We start from the raw sequence: 27,094 nt of genomic DNA on the forward strand, positions 1-27,094 counted from the left end.
ACAGCTGTGGTAAATGTGTTTTTCAATGCATTAAATAGCAGTTTAGTCACACACACACACACACACACACACACACACACACACACACACACACACACTGTTGAAAACTATAATTTCCCCATATACATTTCCCAAAAATGATTCCTGGCAAAACAGAGCAATTAAGCTTCACCTTCTGTTCCAATTCTCCCTCTACTAAATGGCAAATTGGAAAACTCCCAGAAGCTGTCCAACTCCCGGGGACTGCTGGAATGATGAATTACGTGACAAAGACAAAGCTTTGCCCTGAGATCAAAGCAGGGATAATGAAGATGCATGATGAGAAAACTGAGTCAAAGTAATGAGTGTTTTACATTTTTAGCCTCGATTTAGGAAAAAATAAATAATCATGTCATCATGGGTGAATCCCTAGTGACGCTGCTGTTTGACAGTTAGATGTATAATGTAACGACTAATTGGTGACACACAGTGAGATGACACCGACTTTCTACCCGACCCAGTTTTACTACCATCAATGCTTTACAGTTACCTTAGCTTGCCCATAATTACTGTAGACTAACAAAACTACCTGATGATATCCGCAGATAGGCAACCTCCCTGCCAGCCAGCAGCTAGCAATTTAAATCAGTGTAATGCAGCTATTATCAGCCCATTGCTGTAGAAACAGATGCTTGTTTTCAACTGAGAAAGCACAAGAAGATGTACATGAAAAAAAGAAAAGCTACATTAATCCCATGAGGCTAAGATTCATTAATCATGAAACAAAACAGTGAAGCATAACCAAGAATAGCTCCATCAGGAAATTCAAATGTCTGTATTATTTAAACTACCGGTTTAAATAATTTTTCGTTAAAAAACACAGGGATAAAAGGGGGAGATTTTTTTTAGGTTTTTATTTCAGCTAATTTTTAACCACTAAAAACAGTTGTAAAGAGATGCTGGAAAATGTAGGATAACAAAAAAATAATACTAATTAAAAAAAAGATTATTATTCCAATTTTCCCATTTCCAATCCAAATCTAAACTGATTTTAGGTTATAGATTAGATTTAGACTATCAGACTGTTTTAGATGAGCCAATCTTAATCACAAAACACATTGAACTGAAGGAATTAGCTCCGGTCAACTGCACTGTTATAAAAATAACATCCAACACTAAAATGATTTAAAGAAATCTAATGAACCTTAGTCTCCAGTCACACATGCCTATAGCCAGCCACCAGTTGCTATGGAAAAAAAAATATTCCTTGAGTGGTTGCAAGTGGCTGCAGGCAGTTGCTGCAAAATCAACTACTAAAGCCCCAGTCGCATGATTTAGCAGTAAAGACAACTATTACTTTAAAGTAGAATGTTCTCCATAAGGTAACAAGTGCTTGCAGACAAATGCATCTTGCATGAACACTATGGGCCAACCCAGGAATCTGCGAGACCAAAGAAATCACAAGGTCAATCAAAACATACTCTGTGACCGATTTAACCCAGAGACAGCCACCAACCTCCAGAAAACACTCGCTAACCACTGAGGCAAAACAGAGTGAGACTGCAGATGAAGAAGGCTGAAATAAGCCTTCAATGGAAGAGTGCCTGGGCTCTCCCTTAGAGCTACAGTGAGAAGCTTGGTCACTTGGGAGCGGCTCAGAGTAAAGTAGCCCCAGATGCACAGGGGGAAATATTCTAGTTATCCAGAATCAGAAATGTTGCACAGAATAATACACCAAACCTTTTTAAAGGCTCATGTTGCTCAGTTTGGCGTTTCTCTGCTACTAGGGCTGGTCGATATAACAATATATATCGGATGACGATATAAAAACATCTATCGTTTCATTTTACGCTATTGTTTGTTTCGTGGTGTCGCAAAATAAACTGTTTACGGCAATATTTTTTCATCGTTTTGATGGCCACTGTAGTGGCTATATTCATTTCTTAAAGTTCTCTCTTTCTCTTATATTTAATATAACCACACTACGGATGGACAAGCGCCTGTTTTTTTTTTAGTTGTCGTTAGCAACAACGACGGTAAAACCATCGCATGTCCGCTTGTTTATTTTCCACATTAACCTTTCACAATAAAGCTCAAGATCCTGTTGAGAATTTTCAAAATAAACGGAATCACATGAAAAAGTATGCAGAATATTGACGGGTGAGAAGCAAAAAAAAAAAAAAAAAAAATAGTTGTCAGGTGCTAAAAAATAAACCTTACACTCAGAACAGGCTTTTCCCCGCAGCACGCTGTGTAATAAATACAAAGAAAACGGCGGCCTTTACAACTTATGTCTAAAAAAGTGTAGTTTCATGCATCGGTTAGAACACTCGACTCCAGGTACACGACGCCCAGCTGGAAACACTTCACCTACCCGAGATTCACAGAATTTACAGAAAATATTAAATTTTTTGTGATTTATATTGTTATTGGGACGATAGATGTTTTATATCGGGATATGAGATTTTGGTCATATCGCACAGCCCTATCTGCTACCCTATCTAGTTAGTGTGAACCATAAAGAATGATTATAATACTGTTTAATGTGAGTTTAGTGTATCTGACGGACGAAAGCCAAACCAGTTCCACACCACTGAAGTTGAAGCATTTTTAAAAACCAGTTCTGGTTCATCCGTTTCATTCAACGATACGCTTTCTCCCTTCTCATTCTCCATCGCCGCCATGCTTTTTCCACCATGTGCGTATGAAAACAAAGGCACTGCACATGCACGTTTTACCCATATTCTATCGCAATATTTAATTTTCTTATCATTGCCCAACATTATACCAGTATTACTGTGAACAGTATGGTATGGCTCAGCCCTACTATCCACGTTACTATTTTAGAAATCAAAGTTGTTATGCACATTTGTATAACATCATTCCCCTAATTCCAATCTTTCAATCACTTCCAAAAAACAAAAAAAACAAAAAAGGGTTTATTATCTGGCTCAATGAGTGTCTGTGTCTGGTAAACCGTGAGCCCATGGGCTGTAGTAACGTCACAAGCTTTTAAAAAGTGAGCTTTTAGGACATGCTGCATATGAATGCTGCTAATGAAAAGCTGAGAATGACCTCTAATATAAACAAGCCCCTAACAATAATCAAACAAAACATGCAAAGTCATAGTGGAAGCAGGGCTGACACGTTATCATTTAGAACAGAACAGCCGCTTTAATGACAAGAACATACACAAGTCAGTGCACATCAGAAAACTAAAGGTATACTTTTCCCCCCCTATTGTAGGATCTGTACACCTAAGAATATAAGACAAACTTGTCCCTATACATTATTATTAGTTAGTAAAACTGTACAGAATATATTTGAAATAAGATTAAATGGACAGGCATTGGGGAAAACCATTTAAAAAAATGGCTAAATCAGCAAAATGCAGAGGATGGTAGCTGCCCACTTGACAACCCTAGCTCTACTATGTGTTATCCTTTGAAGCTAGTGCAAGAACCCACAGTCACCTCTGAGCACAGGAAGAATGAAGGATTATTCACTGCTTTCCCAGTAGCTTTGAAAACATGGAAGAAGTGCAGATGCACAATCTTTAACTTGGATTCAGCACATTGGCCTTAACATGTCCTGTGTATAATAAACAGTAAGAACTTGACCTTACAATATAAAAGTGCCCTGAGATGAAACTATGTGTACTTAAGAGCTCTGTGGATAAAATACAATTAAAAAAAAAGTCTTCATATCAAACAGATTAGATTAGAAAATCATGTACCTGTAATGTAAGACGGAGAAAGAAAAGAATTGTGTAACAATTCATCACTAAATGCCTCTAAATTAAATATTATTGGCTGCTTCATATGTTTATGGTGCTGGGTGAATTTCATACATCAAGCTGTTGTGATACTAGTCTGCGCTCTTCAGCAGTGGGTAAGCCAACATCCTTAAGCCCTTAAGGATGTTGGAAAAAGCTGACAGTCATCTGCCTACAAGTACTAAAGTTCAGATAAAGAGCCTAGATGTGATTGGGAGTGTATACAATCCCTCCTAACAGACCTACTGTCCAGGCTACATGGAGAGGGTTAATGCATTAAAATTCAGTAATGAGAATACTCTAATATCTGATCACACTGCCAGCTACTAATGGTCTGCTAAGCCATTAATGATTTACAGAAAGAGAGGAACTTTATTTCTTATGCTTGCTACATCAGGACTTGCTTTTTATGAAAGAAATGTGTTAAATGAAAGAATGAAATTGTTCAATAGCATCCAGCAATGTGAGAAGATATCCAACATCATCAGGTAACAGGATGTGGACAGAAAGCGACAGAACCTGCTCTCCAGACCCAGGAATGCTGGGGATAACTCTGTATCCTCCGATTCCAACAAAATAACTCAGTCCTTTGAATGACACGCCTCCATCTGTCATTCTCCATCTGCTCGCGTCAAAAACAGGAAATGAAATGATAATGAAATGCAATCAGCCAAATAATGAGATAGGAAGGCAATGCATGGTAGCATGGAGATACAACACAGGAATTAGTGTTGAATTAATCAAGAATCATACTGGGTAAAAACGCTCTAACTTTGGCAGTGGCAACATGACTGCTGATAGACATGCTTATACAATTTATGAAACTGCTGTTAGAAATGTCTCTCACACACACCTTTAGGGTTTATTGAAGAAGTTCAAAAACACAATAAAAATGGGTGAATGAAACAATTTTATTGGTGAAAAGAGTAAACGGGGTGTGGCCAAACTGGTTCGAGCTGAGTTTCACAAACGTTCAAAGTGCACAACAAACTCTGAGACAGAGTCAATAAACAACAAGATCACATCTGGCTGGGTATCTGCAGGCCGAGGGCAGAAATCTAAGGCTGACACACACACGCGCGCACACACACACACACACACACACACACACACGGTCTGATAAATCTCAATATCTGCTGAGACGCACAATTTAGTGCCGACTGCATAAATCTAGAGAGCTAAACTGCCTTCAAACGTCAAATGCCGAGTTCATGCCACAGGTGCTATTTTGTTCCTTCCAGTTACTGTTTATTTTCTGATAAAGTGCCCAATAAGGCTTCATACTCACATAAAGCCTTTTTTGGTTGCATAAAATGCAGTAAAAATGACTTGTGGGGATCACCAAGTCAGCCCTATTAAACAAACAATTGCATGAACACTCTTCTAAATGGTGCTGACAGTGATAAGTTAATGATTCGGAGATCTGCAATTTTCTACAATGGAATTAATAAATACATGCCAAACACATCAGCCATGCCAGGTTTGGCTCGGAGGACACAGTTCTCCATTGTGATGTTTCCTGTTAACTGTCAGGAAAGGGCAGATGTTCCACCCCTGTGTGAAACGACCAGCTGCAAAACAATAATATGCAGCCAGAGCTAAGAGCCATAATCTTATATACTGCACAGCCGTTAAACACAGTATCTTCTCAAAATGTTCAGTCTAATACTATCAGCTCATCCTCCTGTCTAAAAAAATTAATTTAAAAAATGACAGATTATACCTTTACTTTCTGATCTTTGGCAGCGCTGTTATCGGATAATTCATATCATCGTCATCATCATGACATGAATGAGGCTTCCTTACATCTTACTGTGACTTCTACAACAAAGAGACCGAGAGCTGCTATGGTGAGAGTGGTTGGAAATACCCCAAACAGTGTTCAAGTGTTATCTAACGCTTTTGCACATCCTTTGATGCATAACCATTTCAAATAAGGTGGAAAAATGAACAGCAGCCACCCGCTGGGTAAAGCAGAACAGTCTCAAGTTTTAGCTGAATAATTGGTGTGCTCTTCTGCTGTTTGCTCTTTGAAGGTGATGGGCCACGATACGCCACTCTGCCTACTCCCCTGTTTAAAGTTAATCAGCAGACAACACATCCAATAAAAACTGACATTCAGTGTAACAGGTTTTGTTAAACCACATTTAAGTCTCTGGGTAAATTCCAGTGTACGCCACTTATTTCAATTAAAGCTGAATCATTAGTATGCCACGTCATACACAAAAAGCAGTCGAATAAAGCCTTTGATCAGACACACTCTCATTTGCATTAGTCCTGGGCTAGCTAGCACTGCAGGTGCACTATATTCTTGCCAGAAAGGAGATGAGAGAGAGAAGAGACTGATATGTGCCCTTGGCTGAATGCTCACATTAGACACAGAGGACTCTTTAAGGGCCCCGGCACGGATGCCTGGAGGCTGCCAACACGTAGGAGCACAGATATGGCATGCCAGCTAAAGGAGAAGGCGACAAATGCACTATGGATGCCATTATACTTCCCAAATTTAGAGAGACTGCAGGAGATTGATCATAATAAAGATACGCCTGTTCCTTGAGGATTTCTTGAGAATATTCAGTTCTTTAACCAGTTCAAACATTTTTCATTTATTTATAAGTATTTATTATTGAATAATAACTGCAAAAGTCAGCAGCAATACCCTTAGCTATTCTACTCAAGTACCTTAGCTATAAAATATTCCAATTAACAAAATGCATTTAAGTAAGAATATTATTACCGTCATCCTTCCAGAAATAATGGAAATTCTATATGAATATGAAGCCAATTATGGGCACTACTTAAAATCTGTTTTTTTCTGCTCCCCATCCTGCTCCGTGGCTGTTTGCATGTTGAGCTACGATCCTCCACTAACAGACAGCATGATTCACAGAGCCGCCCAAATGCTATTTGATCATTCTTAGTCAAGTTAACTTAGTGAAAGCGGTGACAGTGTGTCTCAAACAGTTATCATGGCTGCTACCAGTGGTCACAGTAATTAGTTACAGTAATTACATATGTCAGGCAGGAAATCCAAAGTGTGGAATCATTTTGAGAGAGTGGAAGAAAACCCTAAGAGGGTGACATACTAAGTCTGCACGCAAACAGTCCTCTTATTTGTTGACAGACATCAAACATGACATTTGAAACATGTAAGTGGACCAACATGAGCCCAGTCTTTCTATTCAACATGTTTTAATGTTGAATAAAAAAAAAACTAAAAAAAAAAAAAAAAAAACTTGTCAGTTATTGCACTGCATTCAGAAAAAAAAAATGCTGCTGATAAAACAATACTGGTAACATTTTGAAAGGCTTTGTGTCGAGGGGACATTTTTCTTATAATGTGGTACGGCCTTTACAATATTATTTAACAATGTCTGTCTTAGCACTGGAAGTGAAACCATTTGTGCTCCACCCAAAATAAATACTGACATAATAAAATTATTTTTGTCAACAAATGCTGCCAATCAAAGGGAAGCCAGGGGCAGCATTAATGCAGTGCTGATGGAAACTTACTATTAAGACATGCAACAATACTTGAATACCTTTGGAACAAACTAAAGATATAAAGTCAGTGTGCAGAGTTTGAATGTTTTATACTTAGTTAAAAACAATCTAAAGGCAGACAACAAAGGACAGACCTGCTGCCGTCAGCTGGTTTCATTTAAGTGTAAGGTTAACAGATTTCAACCATTTCTAAAGTATCTCAGTAACTGCTAATAAGCTCAAGAGTATGCCAAGTTACTCTAACTTTTTTTGTGGCTGTCTGTGCTAAAAAAAAAAAAAAAAAAAAAAAAAAAAAAAAAAGGAAGCAGAGTTAATATATAACTTCTTCTAAAACTATTTAATATATCTACAGTATCCACACTATTAAAATGGGACATAACAAACACGTAGAGTCAATTATCAGTCCTAAAATTCCACGTTCATGAATGTAAATGAAGAAGAAGACAAAACAGGAAAACATATCTCCTGTAGGAAGTTCTTTGCAACCCACAGAAGGTTGATATTTGACCAAAGTGAAACAAAGTTAATCATAAATCTGCTGCAACCAGCAGAGAAGGACACATCTGTCACATGATGCAATAAGGAGCAATCAGTGTGAGGCACATTTGAGGCCTTGATAGCACACAGTGAACATTTGTGTTACTAAATGCGCTCCAGGCTTTGCCAATCTACAGATGTCAATCATAATTCGATGCTCGCTGGGACAGAATGATTTTCCTTATCAGGGGGTCTATTAGAGCCATTTGTTTTATTACTGACAAGACTCGTCTTCTATGGATTGCTTCGGCCATTAAAGCTTTTATTTTGCAGCACTGGGCAAATGTACAAGTGGTTGGCTGATTGTGAGCTTAGCTTAAGAAAATAAATAAAATATTTCCAAACTTTATGTTTATGGTTGAAACAGACATTTACTCATCATAATCTTTCAAACTTATAAAACTGTATTTTAGATACAAGATCCACAAAACTGACATGATCTAACAGACATGTCCAATATCAGAATATCCTGTCATTTGTCAGAGGCACTCACACCTTGCTGACTTGTATATTAGCCAATGCTTCACTGATCAATTGGTGGACCCATAACTAACATGGTGCTAGGGTAAAGCAACACTGCAAAGGCTGCCACACTCTCAAAGCATCAGCTATACTCATGGAAGACCATAAATTAAATCTCATCAGGCTTGTCATAACATGATGTAACATGATGGTGTGGATAAAAACTAGAGTCCTATTTAGACGTATTATTTATGGTTGAGGGTGTAGAGCTTCATTAAATCAATCACAAGAATGAAACTGTGATGAAAAAGGACTTTCCTCCAATCCCATCACTTTTGGTCCATGTCATTTCATTATGGTGCCACCATGCCAAACACTGCATGAATGCCTCTTGACTTGCAGTTAGTGTCTAGCTGTGTAACAGATTGGGGCCTATGAGTCTACAGAGAGCACAGTGTGAAGTGGTCATGCTACAACTGGCAAAGCCTGACCTTATCCCAGTCTGAGCCCACACATTAGAAAACAGCTTATCGCAGAACTGAGCTGCTAAACTGGCAACACTCACTCTTCCTCTCCACGCACCATCTTTACTTTTATTGAGAGCTGTGGAAACGAAAGACCAAACTGAAACAAGTGGACAGGTAAAGACGCAACAGCTGACCACAAGGCAAGGTCACATGAACACCTGCAAGTGTGTAACCCCAAACAGAGGTTCTATTTTCATTGAATATCAATTTGTCACTGACTATTTTTGAAACAAACACCAGCCTCGATTGTGCTTTACTCAAACTACTAATCTGATGGACTGTAAGCCAAACCTGAGTGTTTGTTTTTACTTGGCTTTAAAACTGCTTAAGATTAGCGGGAGCTTGTGCATTCAAAAAGGCAACATGAAATGTAAATCCACCCTGAGATCAGATCTCAATAACATGCTGCCACAGTAAAACACGGGGGCTAGGTTTAAGTTTGGCCATTATAAAAACAGGAAAGGTCAACAGTGAAACCTGTCAAACTGGTTTTGCAGTGGGTGAAACACAGATCACCCACAGCACAACACAGGGTTTTGGTGTTTTTCTCTCCATTTCATCAACTGGCCTGTAGCTAAAAGGGGAGGAAAGGAATTCATTCAAAAGCATGTGATTTAAACATATCTTTATATCTGAAATGTGGGCTCTGATAAACAGCAGTGATGGCAAAAAGAAAATAAAGCCAAGAACATTTCCAAAAGACTCAAAGAAATGGCCCCAGAGTTTATTCTGATGGTGTATGAGAAACACCTGAAAACACAGACACGGGACACCCTAAAACTGTCACTACTACGGTATGGACGTACTTCAACATCAACTTAACACTAATAAGAGCCCTCCACTCCTACTGAGGTGTGCCGATCCAGCATTTATAATGCGCGATAGCTAGTTTCTGTTTTATGGTGCCATGATTTGCAATTCTAATCACCCAGGGACTGCGGGATAGGACTTCTTTGTACTGCCAAATGCTTATCTTGACTCTGCCACCAGTTTAGAAGCCACCAACATTAACAGCAGAAACAAGGGTGGAAACAAACTGTTCCTCTTATTACATCTACTTTTTAATCTTGTTCTTAAAGCCTGAAGCTCTTTGCCTACAGAGTTATTAATCTCTGATCTGTTCCAATGTAGCTAATGAATAAATAAATCATCATTCATTTACCAGAGTGACTCTGACAACTACTGGTCAAAACACTCGTTTTTCACCTTCCACCTGCTTCCTGTGTGTGGCCAGATAACTCAGTCTTTATGTAGAACTGAAGCTTTTTCCCCAGCTTACCTTAGTTCCTCTATAACTTCTTTTAAAAAAGCTCTTCCACTGATTTATCTAAAACAAATACGTGGATGAGGTTTTACATTCGTCTGCCCAGCAGCTATCTGTTAGATCATCAGCCATTTTTCACACTGTAATAGGCTCACATGAGCCTTTTTGCAGATGTGGACAAAAACAAACCTGTTTTGCTGCTTTTACATTTTTGAGATCATGACAGTTATAATCCAGTCTCTTCTTTTAAGGATCGATTTTTAAGAAGTCTAGTTGTCTCTAGGGAGGGGGGCGATGCTGCTTCTGATAAATAGCCCCGAGAGACTGAAGCTGACACTTTCATTACGATCAACTGCACCATGATATACACATATTTGGGTTTTATTACTGACTCAAAGGGTACTTAAATCAGTGAAGCAGCACAGTAAGTAACAATAACATCTAGAAGTGACTATTTGATAACCTGCATGGCTAAGTTCTGTTTTGCTGCAGAAGCGTCGTCTACCTGTTGATGCCAGTAGCTGCTCCCATTCTTGATTGACAAGACAGTAAAAATTATAGACTTTATGAAAGGAAATAGATCTTCCCCTCCAGCCTAAATAAACCATGTGGTTAACATGACCACCTTGTTAGATATCACTGCAACACAATAAATAATTGATATCCATGACAGAGTCATAGTCCTGCCGACCCTATCAACTAATATAAAGCAGTTAAAAACATTCACCTTTATGAGCAAATATATATTAAATATAAATTTAACTGATAAAGTCTACAACAATTTATAATGTACAGTCAAATCAGGCAGCTTTACACTATTCCATGATTATACAGTGTTAGATATTCCTCATTTCTATTCTGAAGCATCTCTGTGCTTCTCTTAATAAGGCATTTAGCACGTGTTAAGTACGTGCTAAGATGCTAAATGCCTAGACCATTATGAGAGGAGGTGCTGCTGTAATAGGCAACACTACAGAGCTGTTAAAGCTGCCATCTAATCTAAGCAGCACACAATGCTTCTAACATCATTATATTAACAGTTTATCTGACAGGGAACTAACAATGATTTCTTTCTGCATACTTCTTCATTTATCTGGAAACCAGGTAAATGTTTTGGTTTAAAAGTGGTCAGATTTATTTTACTTGTAACATTAAAGAGTCCACTTATGCCAATTAGTGTCAAAAAGCTTTAATCATCCATGATGACTCGGATACAAGTTTAGTTGGTGATAGCATGAAAATAAGAAACAAAACTCAAGACTGTGAAAGGTTAATAAAATCCTGAAAGGACAGTTTAATATGACACTTGCATTGAACTGCACTACACTTTTTAAGTGTTGATATCCTGCCTACGCAGTGTGGGATAAAAGATGGTAAGAGGCTGGACTTGTTCACAAGTCTAACCTGAGTGTTGTACAAATGGGGCAGAATCAGAAGTCAAGTGATCTCAGCCTTTACTTCAGCCACACAGAGGACCTTCTTGAGAGCACTTCCAGTGTTGTGCTCATTGTTCCCCCCTGGTGCTTCAACTTGTGATTTCCTCCTCTAACAGCAGCACTTTCAGTTGACCCCGACCCACACAACAGCACACGAAGAAAGGCAGAGTGTAATGACACCATTTTCATTTTTTGTGAACGATGAGTACAGAGCTTCATTTTTTCCCCAGGTTTACCTTTGGTTGCAAACTTAAAAATACCAAGACCTACAACAAACACACCTGAGTGTTATCACTGGCAACACTTGTTCCAGTGCAGTTCACAAGCAGATTCCAGCTGAGCCTGTTTACACCAGCTGAAAAGTAAAGAAACAACAGCTAATTTACTCCTTCAACCAAGGCACCCGGTCTCAAGTCCTCACAAACGAAAAGCTTTGAGTTAAACATTTACGAGCTTCAAATGCAGCAGCGTGACTCGTTTATAGCTGACTTGGCACTAAAAAAGAAATACTGCCCCGGGGATACAATGGGTATTCCTCCAGACAAACACTGTTGTTTACATTCATGTCAATGAAGGATTTCCTACACTTTCATCATCATACTCCAGGTCACTATGAACAACCTGGAGCACTGGGATGCACAGCGAGCTCAGCAGGTGGGGGCCGAGGATGAGAAAGACTTCGCACAGAGAGAAGTCAAAGGAAAAGCGGTTGGTGCCACAAGTGTGTGAAGCAGTGAGTGATCAGGTGGTTTTGCTGGGCTCCTGTAATTAACAACCTCAGCCAAATGCAGCCAGGCATGACCAGCAAATTAACATGCAGCAGCTTTCACACTCTATCCCACAGATCGGCTCAGTGAGCAGAAAACCAATAGAGGGCCACTCTGAAAATAGCCCAGACCACAGATTGTCCTTTCAAGTACAATACTGCTGATAGTACCACTGATTTAACAAGCCTGTTTACCAAATTTCTGGTGTTGGTGTGGCAATGACATAAAGAGGTCAAATTTTGGATAACTTAATAGACAATGACCTTGAGAGAAGACGAGCAGGTTGAAAACTTCTGTGCAGAAATTAAAGGATTACTGAAAACATAAGAGTCATTAAAAAACAAACTGTGCCTTAATGGTATCTTCTCCTTGGAACATAGTAAATAAGTGTGGTAAACCCCAGCTGTGGATGCTTGACATACAGGTTGTAAAGTTTAACAAGAAGCTACATATTAAATTTCCTCCCACCAGAAGCTGTTCCAGCCTGCCGCCTCTGGAAATGTCTTCTCTTGCTAGTGTTATGAATAATAACATTTAAATATTTCAAAAAGATAAAACAGCGTGATTGGTGAAAGAAGGTCAGCTCTATCCAAGTCCCTGTCCTGCCCTGTCCTCCACCTCACCCCCATCTCTCATCAAGCTTCCTGCCACACAGGAACCAGCAGAACCAGGAGGAAATCCTTCCTGAACTGCAAGCTCGGTGTAATCTGGGAATTTGGGGGAGATTGCAACGTCGGCCCAACTATCAGCTGCTGGACAAACAGACCAGCCTTATCTTTAGCGGCACATGAGGGAAAGAAAAACACAGATGGCAGGCAGAGCACTGTGCTGACCTCCACCTTGGCTGTACTAGTCTTGACATTGAAAGTTTGCTATGATAGCAAAAAAACTTCAACCATATCAACTTCCCACAGCTTTGCTCAAGCTACAACTGTTAGGCTGACAGTGGCTATTACAATCCTGCTGCAGTACTGAGGATCAATAAATTGGATAACAAGTCACTATATGAAAAGGTTACAAGCAGGCACGTGTCAATGAACCGATGGTTTAAACTCTAAACATGGCAAACGTGCTCGGACTTTCCTCTGAATTTCACTGCCACCACAGACATACCAAACTTTAGAAGCTCTAAAAGTGCTCTAACTAAAAGCAATTAGTGTTTACTGTAACTAAAACTTACCCAAATCAGTCATCGTGTGTATTTTGGGACAATATGTAAAAAGGTTTCCAATATTTTTCAAAGCTTTATGTAAAAAAATAAATAAAATAAAATCTAAATGAAAACAAGAGAAGAAACTGTGTTTACTGCATCTGTTTTCCAGCTACTCTGGGGATATAACCATTAATCATCAAATAAAAACAAGAGAAAATTAACTGCCTAGATGTTCACCTCTGTGTGGTCCACGTCAAGAAATACACATACATGACCTACTTTGAATGATATTTCTGAAAGACATGATTTATTGCACTCAGAGTGAGCAGATTGCAGTTTTTCTCCAGATCTCTTTGTTCCTCTCCACACTGACCTCGATTACTGACAAAGCACGGAGAATAACAGAAGAGCACAAGATATAGTACAGCATTCATGATGTTGTCAACAGAGTTCTGATGGGAGGCGACTGTAACATTTGACCTCCTGGCCTCTAATACAACGTTTGAGTTCCAAATACGAGAAACCAATAATACACCAGTGACATATCACCAGATATTAGCCTATCACATATATTTTTCAGCCAATGGATGCGCTCTTCATTTATAAAAAGGATGATGGTGCCTTCAAATTCCAGCACTGCATTTATTTTGTCTTTGATATGATTCGGCATGATAAAATGTACAACTTGCACGTCATCGGTTCTGCTTAAATCAGTGTAGATTCAGCATTCACTTGTCATTATTACAGTTTATCAATGGAATAAGCCGTGCAAACTCAGACCGTTTAACAGCTCGTATGGACAACACAAGTCAGGTGACTGCAGAACATAGTCGTGTCTCTTTTTTATTAACGCAGCGCAAGAAGACAACAGTTTTATGAGCCTCATAAATTCTGCACTTCCTTGTCCAGTGGATTAAAATAAATGACTGCTCTTGTGTAACACGTTTATGTCAATATCATGTCAAATTTCTCAAAAAAAGGTAGAGGCAAGTTGACTGAAACTCGGGAAGGTAACCTGCAGTAAGAAAGCCCTGTCTTCTCTCCAAAAGTCCAAACAGAGACTTCAACCTGTGCGAATCGATGCTGAATGACGAAGCTTCAGTTACGTGTTTAACACTATAATGATGGCACAGGACCGAAGAGCAGCAAAGCCTGTTCTCGGCATCTGTTTCCCTGCATCAGTTAGCATTATTGGCTGGCTAGGTAGCCGCAGGGGAGCTAGCTTGTATTAGCTAGCATCCATGCCTCATCACAGTGCGATTTGTCTCATATTTTAAATGAACAAAGACTTCAAACAGCAGAGGGTACCGGCATAATGCAGATGCATGTTACAGGTCAGCCGGCTGGACTCGCACTAAGCAGCCAGCTGACCTGACGCCTTGTTTGACGTTAGCAGTCGGCTGGTGCCAGCTAGCTAGCTCCACTTAGCTAAGCCTCGACGATGCAGCATCCAGCTCCCCGGTGACATTTCACTCACCTAACAGAGTCCGGAGGTGTTTGAACCGGGTAAACACATCCTTCTTTGGGTCCAGAACTTTCTGTGTAGATTTCTTGACGTCTCCATGCCCCCTTCGAGTGAACATTACGCTTTAAAATGCGACCGTGGAAGCTGAAATCACCTGTCTTTCACCATACACCGAGCCTCCCGTGTGGCTGTCACTTTCCTCACTGCTACTCTGCTTGCTCGGTAAACAGCCGCCCGACGGCCGCTGGAGTCTAGTATTTTTGTGGGTGTGTAAACACGGAAGCGCAGTCTAACGGAGGCGTGGTTAGACCTCATGAATACGCCTCCGTGTTTATGTCTTTTACACCTTGCACCTTCAGCTTTACTCTCCGTCCCTGCTAGAAGTAAGGTTACTCATTTCAGTTTTCTAGGTTAAGAACAGACTTTTCAAAGCACCACGGAGGAGTTTGTCTACTTTAATTTCAGAAACTGATAGTAGTGGGCTTGAGTGCACTGTCCTGTCTAAAAGTTTGAGTATTGGCAGCAAGCTTTAGTTTAAAAATGGGACTGTGAGACTGTATACCTCTTTATTTTGATAAAAGGGGGTTGATATAGCTCCCAAGCGCCCTCTGGTGTCTAAGGTAAAACACTACAGTAGAGGAGCAGTGGATGGATATTCATGATACTATATACACTGATAAGAAAAAGTGATTTCCATATTTTCCCCAAAATGATTGTCTGTATTTAAACTGTTGTAAATGACTTGTTGGCCTATGTTCAACGTGTCTTTCATGAATGATATTAAGACATTTTTAAACAGAAAGAACAGAAAGAAAGTTTATTCTTTATTTTAATGTCATTCAAATTAAAAATGTGTTTTACAAGAGATCGAACCAAGAGGAAATTGTAACAAGGATAATGTCACAGTTCTGATTTTTTTTTGTAGGTACAATAACTCAGACTCATAAAGATAATTGTAAAAGAGGTAATTTCTTTATTTTTTATATATGACCCCAGTCATAAATCCTGTTTCATAAATCACCTTTTGGCATAACAACAACAACAACAACAACAAACAGAAATGTGCTTGCAAATTAGAATTTGTTTCATGAAAATTAAAGATAAAGTAGTGATTGCCCATTTTGTCCAACACAAGGTCATCAGGTGAGTGAAGTATAATTAGTGAATTGAAGTATAAAAGTATAATTGGGTTGAAAAACAAACCCAAACAAACAAAAACAAACTAAAATAATATGCTCTTGAAACACTAACTAAAATAAGATTTGAAAGAATGTACAGAATGCTTTCCCTTTTAGTCTCTAACACTAAAGCTAGAGAGGGACACGGTGCGTATGTTCACACATATTAATAAAATAAATGAAAGTAATATCAAAACTAAGGGTAACTGACAAATGAAATCACCACTTTTTGAAGGACATAAACAAATCACAATTATGACACAACTGCTCCCTTTAGGGATCATCACAGGGAATCACCTGGCTCCATCCTTCTCTGTCACACCAGCCCTCTGCATGTCCGCCTTCACTACGTCCATAAATCTTCTCTGAGGTCTTCCTCTTTTCCTCCCGCCGACCAGCTCCATCTTCAGCATCCTTTGTCCACTGTGTCCAGTATATGCTCTATCCCACCTCTGCACATGTCCTAATCATCTCACCTCGCCTCTCCAACTTTGTTCCCAAAGTGCTCAACCTGAACCACTCCTCTGACGTAGCCATTTCTAATCTTCTCCATCCTGGTCACACTCAATAAAAACCTTAACACTCGTCTTTTTGTCAGCTCCACCATCTTCAAATCAAACATCTTAGCAGGTCTCAGTAGCATCATTTCAACCTTCACTCTTATTGCTTTTCTTCTTTGTCTAACAGCCAAACATGCCTCAAATAAATTAAATGGAATTATTTTAATTAACGCTATATTTTTTCCAGATAAAGTAGAAATGGAAACACTCGATGTTGAGGGGAAAATGATGGCGTAATCTACAAAAACACCAAAATTAATAATTTATTGCATCTCCTGTGGCTTTCATAACGACCTGATTTTTCTGAGGCATGGATGGATTTCACTAATGAAAAGCAATATTCTGTATCAACCTGCTCTCTCAACCAGCCTTCCCAAATAGCGGCTGGCAGATCAGCTTTCCAGCATGGATGCTCACTATGGAAATTTACTTTTTCAATTTCCACCATAAATTTTCAATCAGACTTGGATCCAGACTGTTTGCTGCCCATGGCACGAAGTTGATATTAGCTGCCTTTTTGAGCACTCTTTGCTCTGCAGCAAGATGCATTATGATCCTGAAAAATGGCTTCATTATCACCAAACCTACTTTCTGTCAGATGAGAAAAATGCCCAACATGCAAGTGTGATCCTGTGTGAATAGTGCTGAGTTAATGATGGTCATGCCGCCCGGTACTTTACCTGATATGCAACCCCATTAGCCAGAAAATTTGTTCAGGTAGTCGTCTTTAAATGTTTCACACTGCAGATTTGTCATTCGGCACTGAACATCACTTTCATCCATGCTGCTCCTTGGCCCGCTATATATTGGTTTCTTCTTTTTAGGTCTTAATCTTGCTTTTTCTTTGGCTTCTCTGCACGTAGATCCCAGTTCACTCAGTCGTTCATTTTTTACAGCTTCTCATTTTGTCTGGTAGTTTCACTTTTTGGAAGGAGACAGAATATCAACCAAAAGTCCGGAAAAAAACACATTAAATTAAATTCGGTTTAACACATTACACCAAGTGAAATAAATATTTGATCCTCAAGGAAGTCATCATTTAGTGCGCGGTGGAGAAACCCTTGGTGAGACCTTTGCTGTAGTTGGTCACCAGGTTCGCACACATCTCAGGAGGAACTTTAAGTCATTTAGGTTTCTTGGCTGCCTCTTGGTAAATGATCATTAATATTAATTATTTCCTCTGCTGTATATGTATAAAAGCAGACACAAGCCTGCACTTTATCTCACTGTAGTTGGAAGCCTGGGAACACGTCAGAGGGTGTATTCAAAATATTTCATGTCTTCCTGCAAACTCTCAGAGCCGAATGCACTAATTTTTAGAGTGAAGTTAAAAATGAACCGTGGAACCCAACTTTCAGATTAAAAGGACTTGCATTTTTTGATATTCACACCCTGCTATGGTGACACTTAAAAAGAGAATGAAAGTATAACAGCTTCACTGCTCATTCCAGCTGCTGCCACTTGACACTTTAAACTGGAGGTTTTGATGAATTAATATAAGAATACAAGGTAGTTTCAAAACAGCAAAGCTTTTCTGTAGTTTTAAGTACTCTCACGGTTATGATACCTTAAAAAGAGTTCACTGTACTCATGACACTACTAGGTTTTATGTTTTTCAGAACATCGTTCTGAGATAAATATTAAGTTTGAAGAACATGGATAGATTTATTAATCAACCCACTAAAGTGACATTCAGTGCAGTTTCACACTTTTACTTGTCTGAACCAATCTGTCTCATTTTGTAAGCAATTCTGACCTAAAATGATTTTACTTACACTTCTTAGTAACTGATTAAAAACACAGATCCGACTGCAGGCTTAAAATCTTTTTAGCCTTATGTGAAAAAATAAAGGTTTATACAACTACCGTGCCACCGCTACATATGAAAAATCATGGGGCACTTCCCACCTTAGGATCTGCAAATATTCTAGAACAATGTGTAGTGTATTTAATGAAGCCATGTAAAATTTGTGCTATGAATATTTACCAACTTGTGGACTTTCATAAAGATTTGGTTGTACAAGCTTTGCTCAAACTTTCTGTAGAAAAAGGTGAATGAGGTGGACTGAGAGGCTGTAACTCAGGAAATGCTCATAGTATGCGTTTAAAATTCAAATGGCTTAATTTTATGTGATTCTGAGGGGTCAGGTGGAAACTTTTTTAAATATGGAAAGATCCTTTATGACGTTATGTAATACTATTTTTTTGTTTTCTAATTATTGTCCTCACAACCATCCATCCTAGGTTCTTGGAGTTGACCTATTTTACCAGAAGATGGCGCCTAAACCACTGAAGCAAACAAACCTGCTGAGCTGCAAAGGCTGCAGATCTGGATTTCTTTCTTTTCCCAAGGAGTAAATATGCTTCATAGCCATAGGTCTGCAGATGCAGGTGCATCGGTGCAGATAAGACTGACAGAATCCATTTAAATGGCAATAACAGAATAATCTGTAGGAAAAATCTCACAAGTTCTCATGTTTTGTCTGAATACCAAAAAACAAAATTGTGAATGTAAAATAAAGACATTAACAAGAAATTTAGTCAACGGTGAAGCATCGCTTTCATTAAAGAAAACAAGACTGCACTCTGTTCTTCTGTCACCCCCACATATCCACCACTGACAATGCTGTGAAAGCATTTGTCTCTCGTTTTCAAGGTTCCCAATAATGGATGTCTTGAATGATAGAGAGGAAAACAGAGGGTAGTGAGAGCAGAGGCCAAAGAGGAGGAGTAAAAAGAGGAGTAAAATCAGCCTTCGCCCTGCAGTTTGGTATGACACTCATTATCTGAAGTGGGCCATTCTGAGAAAGGAGGAGGGTGCCTGTCACAACAGATGTTGATTACACAAAACAGGGTAGTTTGGAAGAATGAGTGAATAAAACAAGCTCACACATGCTCACACACACACTGGGTTATTATTGGTGCTTTGTCATCAGTCTTAATTGACTGTAATCACCATTCCTTCTTGGCAAACCTCCCCTGTTCTTGAAGAGCAGGTTATTGCTCGTTATCTAAGATGGCACGGACCTACGATAATCTATCAACACTAACAATGGGACTGGATCTTTTCCTCTCTAATTTGGCACCTGGAAGGAGTTCGGGTCCAGCTCATGTTTGAAATCATATACCCGACGCTGAGGCAGAGTTTGAAGCCCTCCGCAGAGCCACTGTTTCCTGAAAACTGGTTCAGTGCAGAGTTAAAACTCTTACTGTGGCAACTGTAAGATTGTTGTTTAATTATTTCTTCTTTTTTTTAAACAGGACTTTTGATGCATAACCAAACATAATTTGTTATTTTAAGATTGGCAAGTGACGCTCCCCAACACGACCAAATGGTGGCACTGTAGGCTTACAAATGCGCACCACCGCTCTCATGGCCAGACTGTCGGACTGATTCCAATCCAAGGTTTGAAAAGCACTTGTCTGCTCTAAATTGTTCTTATAAAGAGCTTGGAAATACTTGACTTTTCTCCTTATGTGGTTATGGATTTCCTTTTTGTACAATTAAGTGCCATTAAAAGCTAATGTATCCTGTTAAACCACATTAAGGTGTGAGGGTGGACAGTGGTGCATCCGCATATTTTGAACAGGAGCCCACTTTTGGAGTAATGTTTGAAATCTATATCAGACCATTCAGAAACTTCAGGATGAAAAGGATCAAAAGGGAAACGTCCACAGCGACCCACATTTTCAGGCTGAGCGACCACCCACAGCTGCCTGACAGAGACGCGCCACGGAGCAATAAAATGATAAAACAAAAGCAATCTTTGTTTGGTTCAATGCAGCACCTCAGAAAGGGACTATCCATATTTTACCTTCCTTTTTCTTTTTTTAACGCTTTGTTGTAATTATTACATGCAGAACAGCAGAGATAATTCTGAAATATTTATTTCAATTAAATACATTTTCAGGCTCACTGTTAGACGTGCTGTATAGAAAACTCACATACTATATGTTGACTTTTTTCTCTCTCTCTCCCTCTCTTTTTAATAAGGCAAAAATGCAGGCTTTTAATCTGAAATTACACCTCCCACCAGGGGTCGTCATGGTGCCCTTAGCCACCAAGGTTATCTCACAGCTGGAAGTTCAAAGCACAGATTTCCTAATGCTTCTGTTTTTTTCTTTTACTTTGAAATTGAAAAAAAAAAGTTCTTTTTTTAAGAACTGGAAACAGTCGTATCATTTCTGGTAATATAAATATTAATACAAGTATCTGTATGTGGATATAAGCAATTTCGGAGTGCAGTGTGTGTAATTCAGCCAGCAGTTTGGAGCACATCTCCACAGAGGTTAATGAGGGGGCACTCTGAAGTAATTAAAACAAGAGCATTATAAGGCAGCAGTTTCACATAAGGTACTCTTAGCAACATACCCCATACTTAATTAAAACTCTTTGCTGACAGCATTTTGTATCTTCTCAGGTAATCTGCTGTGAAATTAATAACGAGGGAGAATTAAATGACTAATGTTAGCAAAGAAGGGCTATTTTTTTCCTGCAGTATGCATGACAGGGGTCTCTATCAGCAATGCGTGATCCTTATTGCGCTGAAAAACACTTCTTCAGATTCTTTCCGTAATCTGATTCCAATTTCACTTATGCTGTGACACTGTAGCGACAAGCCGGGGGGAGGTTTAATTGAAATGTCCATGCTTTTAATTGGATTCTGTTAAGATGTGAAATTACCTTCTGAATTACAGCCTTGTACCTTTAAATGCTGATACAGAATTGTTTCCAGCGGTGATCGGTTAAGGAGCTGAAATAATGCTTCGATTCAGCGGTGTGCATCTCTGTGCCAAGGCAAAAGAACATTCTTCAATTTAAAGGCAAACGTCCTTGCATTTCAAAGATGGGCGTTTATCTAGTGAATTGAATTGTTTTTTTTTGTTTTTTTAACAGGGTTTAGTGCTTCAGAGACAATGCAGTACTCGAGCATCTGCAGTACAAGACGTGCGACGCAAGGCAATGCCCATTAATTCTGGCAAGATTTATTTATCAAACTCTCACACTCATGGTATACGCTGCTCTTTATCGTGATACAGAGTTTACACCCACAAATGCCCAGTGCCAATAATATAGTGGCTGCCAGATATCCATTGCGAAGCAAGTGAACCTGGCATTCATGATATCATCGTTGGGCTGAAGGTGTTGGCACAGGACTCTGACATGTTCAGGTAATGTGTGGGTGGTAGGCAGCCAAGCTTCCCTCACCTCCTCAAGGGTTGCGCTCTTCTAACCTCCTACACTGAGATTTGAGAATTTTCCCATTCTGCGGCCGGTGTCACCCTGCTGTGGCTGTGCAAAACATCCCTTCTCTCCTACTGCTGCCTCCTCCACCTACATCCATGACCCCTTCTGATAAGCTTGGAGGTCATCCTTTTCACTGATTAGTTTGCTGGCAGATTGAATGCCCATGTCTACAGCCCCGCGGCACCCGGGCTGGCTCTACCTGTGTGTGGTTGGATCAGCAGGTGGCTGGCACACTGTCCAGTGTGATACTGAAACCATTATTTACAGTATACATGGCAGTGCTCTGTGTGCTCAGCTGAGCCGTGTTTCCAATCTCAGAGAGAATGTGAGGGATAGGCAGCATCCTTGGTTATTTTGCTATTCTAGAAAAATAGCTCTTTTTTAATGCTAGAGCTGTGCTGTATTGGAATAATGTAAAAATTGTCAGTAGGTATTCCAGGATATTCTCCATGAGTGAGAAGCCTGAAAATGTGAGGTCATTAGTAAGTTCTCTGCCGAAATCCCTTCTCTTTAGAATACTGTGGTGTGTGTTTGCAAGAACGCATGTGTTTGTTTGTTTACTGTGTCACTGCTGGCCCAAGTTGAAGCCACAGGAGTGTGAAATAACAAGCACAAGAGGGATTTCACGCCTTTGCAGAGCTGAAAAGATATGTTTTTGTCAGACAACTCAGTCCATTTCCATCCCCAACAAACTTTGTTTACTTCCAGCTACTCGCAGCCTACCCATTTCCCATACAAAGCCGTACAATTAAACCGCATCATTATATATAAATATATATATATGTGGGTTCCCACGGGTATAGTGTGTCCAGGTTTGCTTATGCTACACCCCTGACCCGTTTTATCGCTGTTATCAATTGTGCACGGTGCATCGTTTGAAAAGACAAACAGCCCCTGTTTCTTTTTCGGGGGCAGACATGCTGACAGAAAATCAATGCCCGGGTTCCCATGAGCACCTAATTAGCTGGACACTTGTGCACTGTTGAAACACTGGACCACATCTCTTTGTCTGCTTAGTCGATCAGGTGAAATGCATGAGAGACACCATCAGAGCTGATAAAGTGTCAGAGAGGTGAGGAGTAAACACATAAGTGACACTTATGGTCTAGCACGTCTCACACCCACTATATGCTTTGGCAGACTTGATCTGAACTTTATCGTCACAGAAGCATTTTATCTGCTCATCAAATAGGCTTAGTCATTCCACAAATTTCTCCAATGAAATTTGCCAGATATATATATATATATATATATATATATCATATTGCATAACATGGAGATATTATAATCCAAGAAAACGGTTTAAAAACTATTTCGAGGGCGTATTTTTTCCAGCTCGCTGTAAAACCGGGTCAGAAAACAAGTGCCGGAGGTGGATTTCTGACTGGAGTGCCATGCAGAAGTCATTTTTCTAAAACGGCTTGGACTCAATTGGTCTCTCACAGAAAATTCTAAACACTGAATAAAAAAGGGAAGAGGTGGAAAAAAAATCTTAAATGTCCAATCTTATTCTATAACCTGTTAGAGTGACACTTGCGAATTTCCATTATGGACATGGTGGCAGTACAAACGCAGATAGACGAAGGGGAATAAAAGGGCCTTCTCATGACAAACTTTCTGGAAATGTCAGCCTTTCATGCTGTTGAGAAGACCTATTTCATATCTATTACAGCAGGCATTCTGTGTCCGATATTTCAGATTTCTGTCCTCCCCGCACTGCAAATCCTCTGCCAATCTTCCACCCTTAAGAATCTCTGCCAGCCCCGATGCATTATTCCCCCTACCTCCTCTCTCCCCCTTTTGATGTGACAGAACAAACCGCGACCTATTAGGATTAAGGCTTTGAAAAGATCTTTGAAGCCGCTCAAGGTTCCTTTAAACTGGGGAATGACAATATGAGCTGTGTGGCAGCAGATGCTGAATGGAGTGATTGCTAGTCCTTAGCGAGGTCTGCTGTCACATTCAAACGCTCACACATCTTCGCGAGCACACACACACTGCCGACTTGCAGCATCCACCCTTTGCCCGAAGCACAGCGGTTGTCATTTACAGTACATGTTTTGCGCTCACAAATGCAGATTTGGTTCATCGTGTTTCTTTTTTGCAGCGAGGGCCAAGTCTGGCTCCGAGCCTTTGCTGTATCTGAACTGCTGCCAAGGATGAAAACAAACAAACATGACAATGCCTCAGGTTTTCTCCTTTAATGATCCGATTCTGTTTAGGACGCAGTCGTGTCGGATGTCACGGTGCTGAAAACGTGAAGGACGGGGGTCGACGCCGAAGGATGTGGGCTGCTGGAAACCGACATGAAAGAGACGAATCGTAACCCACTTGTGTGTGCTAATGATGTCAGTATGAGTGCACGCGAATGAGAGTTTTGTGTCTCTTTAAAGCATAATGGCATGCTGTGGGAGCTGTTTATCTAGCTGAAAATTAAAGGAGTTCAAGGTGTTTCAGTTTTTATTGCAAAGATTCTCAATAGCACAGAAGAATTTTCATTTTTATCTTTTCTATGATGCCTCACTACTCACAGCTCATCTGATGGTGCTGGAATGATGGAATGCCACAATGATGCAAAGGAGAGCAAATTAAGTAAAAATGACATCCTGAATGCTACCTATACACTTTACTTCAGTCACACAGACACGGCAGAGTGCAAATACCATAGCTATGCATCTCCCACAATCGAAAAAGAATTTAGCTTTCTTTTATCTAATCGCTCCTCTGAATATCCCTTATCGTTCCTGCCTCGCCCCCTGAGCTAGCCAAGGATAGATGCCATATCAAATATTCAAACTGGATGATTCCTGGAGAGATTTATCATGGCAAATTTCACAGGCGATCCTATTTAGATATTCACCGTCTGTTTTGCGTGGTGTCACGGGTTAAACATGCCCCGGTGTGAGATGTCACTGAGAGACAGTTACTGCAGATAGCTGGTCTGTGGAGAAATGAAGCCATGGGGCACACAGGGTAAAGTCTTCTTAGTACACAGGAAGAGAGACAAGTTCTCAGGGAGCTGCCACCATAGAGCACATATTGATCTGCCATTGCATCTTATCTTTGTGACTCTAGATTAAAATGCTCAACATTGGCTCTCCCCCTCACTCTCTGCCAGGCTGAAGGCCTTTCTGTGTCCCTGAGTGGAGGAGCTCTAATCTCCCCACCAAGTAGTGGGAGCCTATCACTGGCGGAAAAACACATTTCTTACTGTGAAAAGCAGAAAAGGGCGAGCATGGAAATTAGCTGTCTCGAAACGCTTTGCATCTAAAGAATAACGTGACCGATAATCGGGTTTGTTCATTCGGCATCTTTCGATACAGGCAGTTGTTTTTTTCTTAACACCATGTTTTCATCTGTGAGATCCCCCCCAGACCCGCCTTTTCTGCTCTTTCTTTATCTCGAGCTACTGTTATCATAATCCAAACAATTGGCTGTTGTAACTGTATGTATTCCTCTTGTGGGAAATGGCTGGGAATCAGATCCTCTTGGGTCTTGTTTAATGTCCTGTCCAAATGAGCGGGGAAGAGTTGAAGCTCTGACAAAAACTGGCAGGAATAAAGGGGAGAAAGCCTGGGCAGACAGACGGATGAGCCCCAGGCTCCAGGGCTTTGACTTTGGCCAAACAAACGTTTGTTTTTCAAAGTGTTTTTATAGTAGCATGGATTAAGGAGGATGTGGACCAAAGCCCCCCGCCACCCCCTGCCCATCCGCAGCCTTGTCAAATGGTGCATTGAGAGGATGGGTCGCACCTGTTAGGGCAGCCCAGAGGAGCAGGACCAGGATGATATTGAGCAGGGCTTTGTGGCTATCAGAGTCAAAACAAAGCTGTCAGCCAGGGCTCATTCATCTTTGATGTTCATTGATGAGGAAACTGGTGGGCCTCAACAGGGCATTGTTTCCTCTAAGTGGTGCCCATTGATAGCCAGAAAGCCACGTTTGTTTTTAGTCTCTGACGGGTGGAGCTCATTTTAAAAGGCTTAATGGTGCATTTAACCAGTCCAAAACACTGTGCTTTGGAGCCCTCCTTGCAACGTTGGCTCGGGGCTGTCTTCCTGCTTCCTAAATGGCCCATAAACAATAATAAAATGCTAATCGCGTCTGAATGGCCAACACCGGTGGGCATGCATGTACCGTCGATTCCTGGGCTCTTCTGAATGCCTGCTGCGACAAATCAAGATCCAGGAACGAGGGCATTTGACTGCCATCGTGTCTGCTTCCTGGCCCATTCTCCACCTCTCCACCCTCTGTCATAAAAACCTGGATAGCCTTCATAAAGTGCATTTCTCATGCTATTGTTCAGCTAATCATATCCTCTCCAACAATTTCAGGATGTGACAAGATAAGATAGGGAATATTAATGCCATATCGCCTCATCTCAAATTATGAAAATGTGTGGATGGGGGAGGGCATCTAGGAAGGAAATAGAAATCAATTTGTAGCGCTTCCATTTTGTATATTGCCTTGAAAAGAAAACAGTAATTTTCCATGTTATCTACCTCAGATCCTATTAGAATCAGGTTAATTTAGTGGCAATGATTTCAAAACGTTATCACGCCATCCTATCAGCTCATGTCTTTGAGTGCTCTCTGTTTGTAAGGTGTAAATGTTCAAATTTAATATCATGTCAGATACCACATCTGACTGATGCATGATCTTGGATATCGCTTGCAGAATGGTGAATGCGAGAAGACGGCATTAATTAAATTCTTAGCTGTACTAAGCTTCCTGTGCAGTTCACCATTGAATAAGGTGAATGTAGCCACACAGGGAAGGAAAAGTCTTCAACTGATACGACTGCACAACAACAAGGAGGGGTTTTTTTTTTCATCTTTGTTGGCGTTTGCTTCTCTCCATCCTACGTTAAGAGCACTACTCTTAATCAAACTTAATTATTGAGAAATCCCACCCTGTCCATGGTGCACACTTCAAAAAAGTGAAATACATATACTTTGGTACTTTGGTAACTAGCATGAATACTCCACATGATTATAGTATTCAAATGGTTTCTATCATTCCACCTCTCGCGGTAGCGGCATGCTTATAATTTATCACTATAGATGCTTAATTCATGAATATGAATGTGTCTTTCTCAAGAGCTGGCCCCCATTGTTGTGAAAAATCAAGGACTCTTGCCTTGTTTCAGTGCAGAGGTGTATCAAGGATGCACAGCTAATCTTACCTTAAATAAGGGTCTCTGTTTACACCTTCAAAGCACAGGAACAAGAAGCCTTTTCCC

The 27,094-nt window shown here is 40.1% G+C and overlaps 1 protein-coding gene across 5 annotated transcripts in view; it reads right to left on the reverse strand.

Annotated features, from left to right (window-relative positions):
* The window catches only part of ralgapa2 (Ral GTPase activating protein catalytic subunit alpha 2), a 97,924-nt gene extending 82,559 nt beyond the window's left edge, over positions 1 to 15,365 (reverse strand). For 2 of the 5 annotated variants that reach the window (XM_082515334.1, XM_082515336.1), the window contains exon 1: positions 14,882 to 15,364. In XM_082515334.1, coding sequence (XP_082371460.1) covers positions 14,882 to 14,987 — 106 coding nt within the window. In that variant the 5' untranslated portion in view covers positions 14,988 to 15,364. Of the gene's footprint in view, positions 1 to 14,881 lie in introns of all 5 variants that reach the window. The other 3 variants (XM_082515335.1, XM_082515338.1, XM_082515337.1) reach the window with 2 other exon arrangements.
* Positions 15,366 to 27,094: the final 11,729 nt, after the last annotated feature.

The sequence above is a fragment of the Aulonocara stuartgranti genome (assembly GCF_965226115.1).
Source record: "Aulonocara stuartgranti genome assembly, chromosome: 19".
Taxonomy (NCBI): Eukaryota; Metazoa; Chordata; class Actinopteri; order Cichliformes; family Cichlidae; genus Aulonocara; species Aulonocara stuartgranti.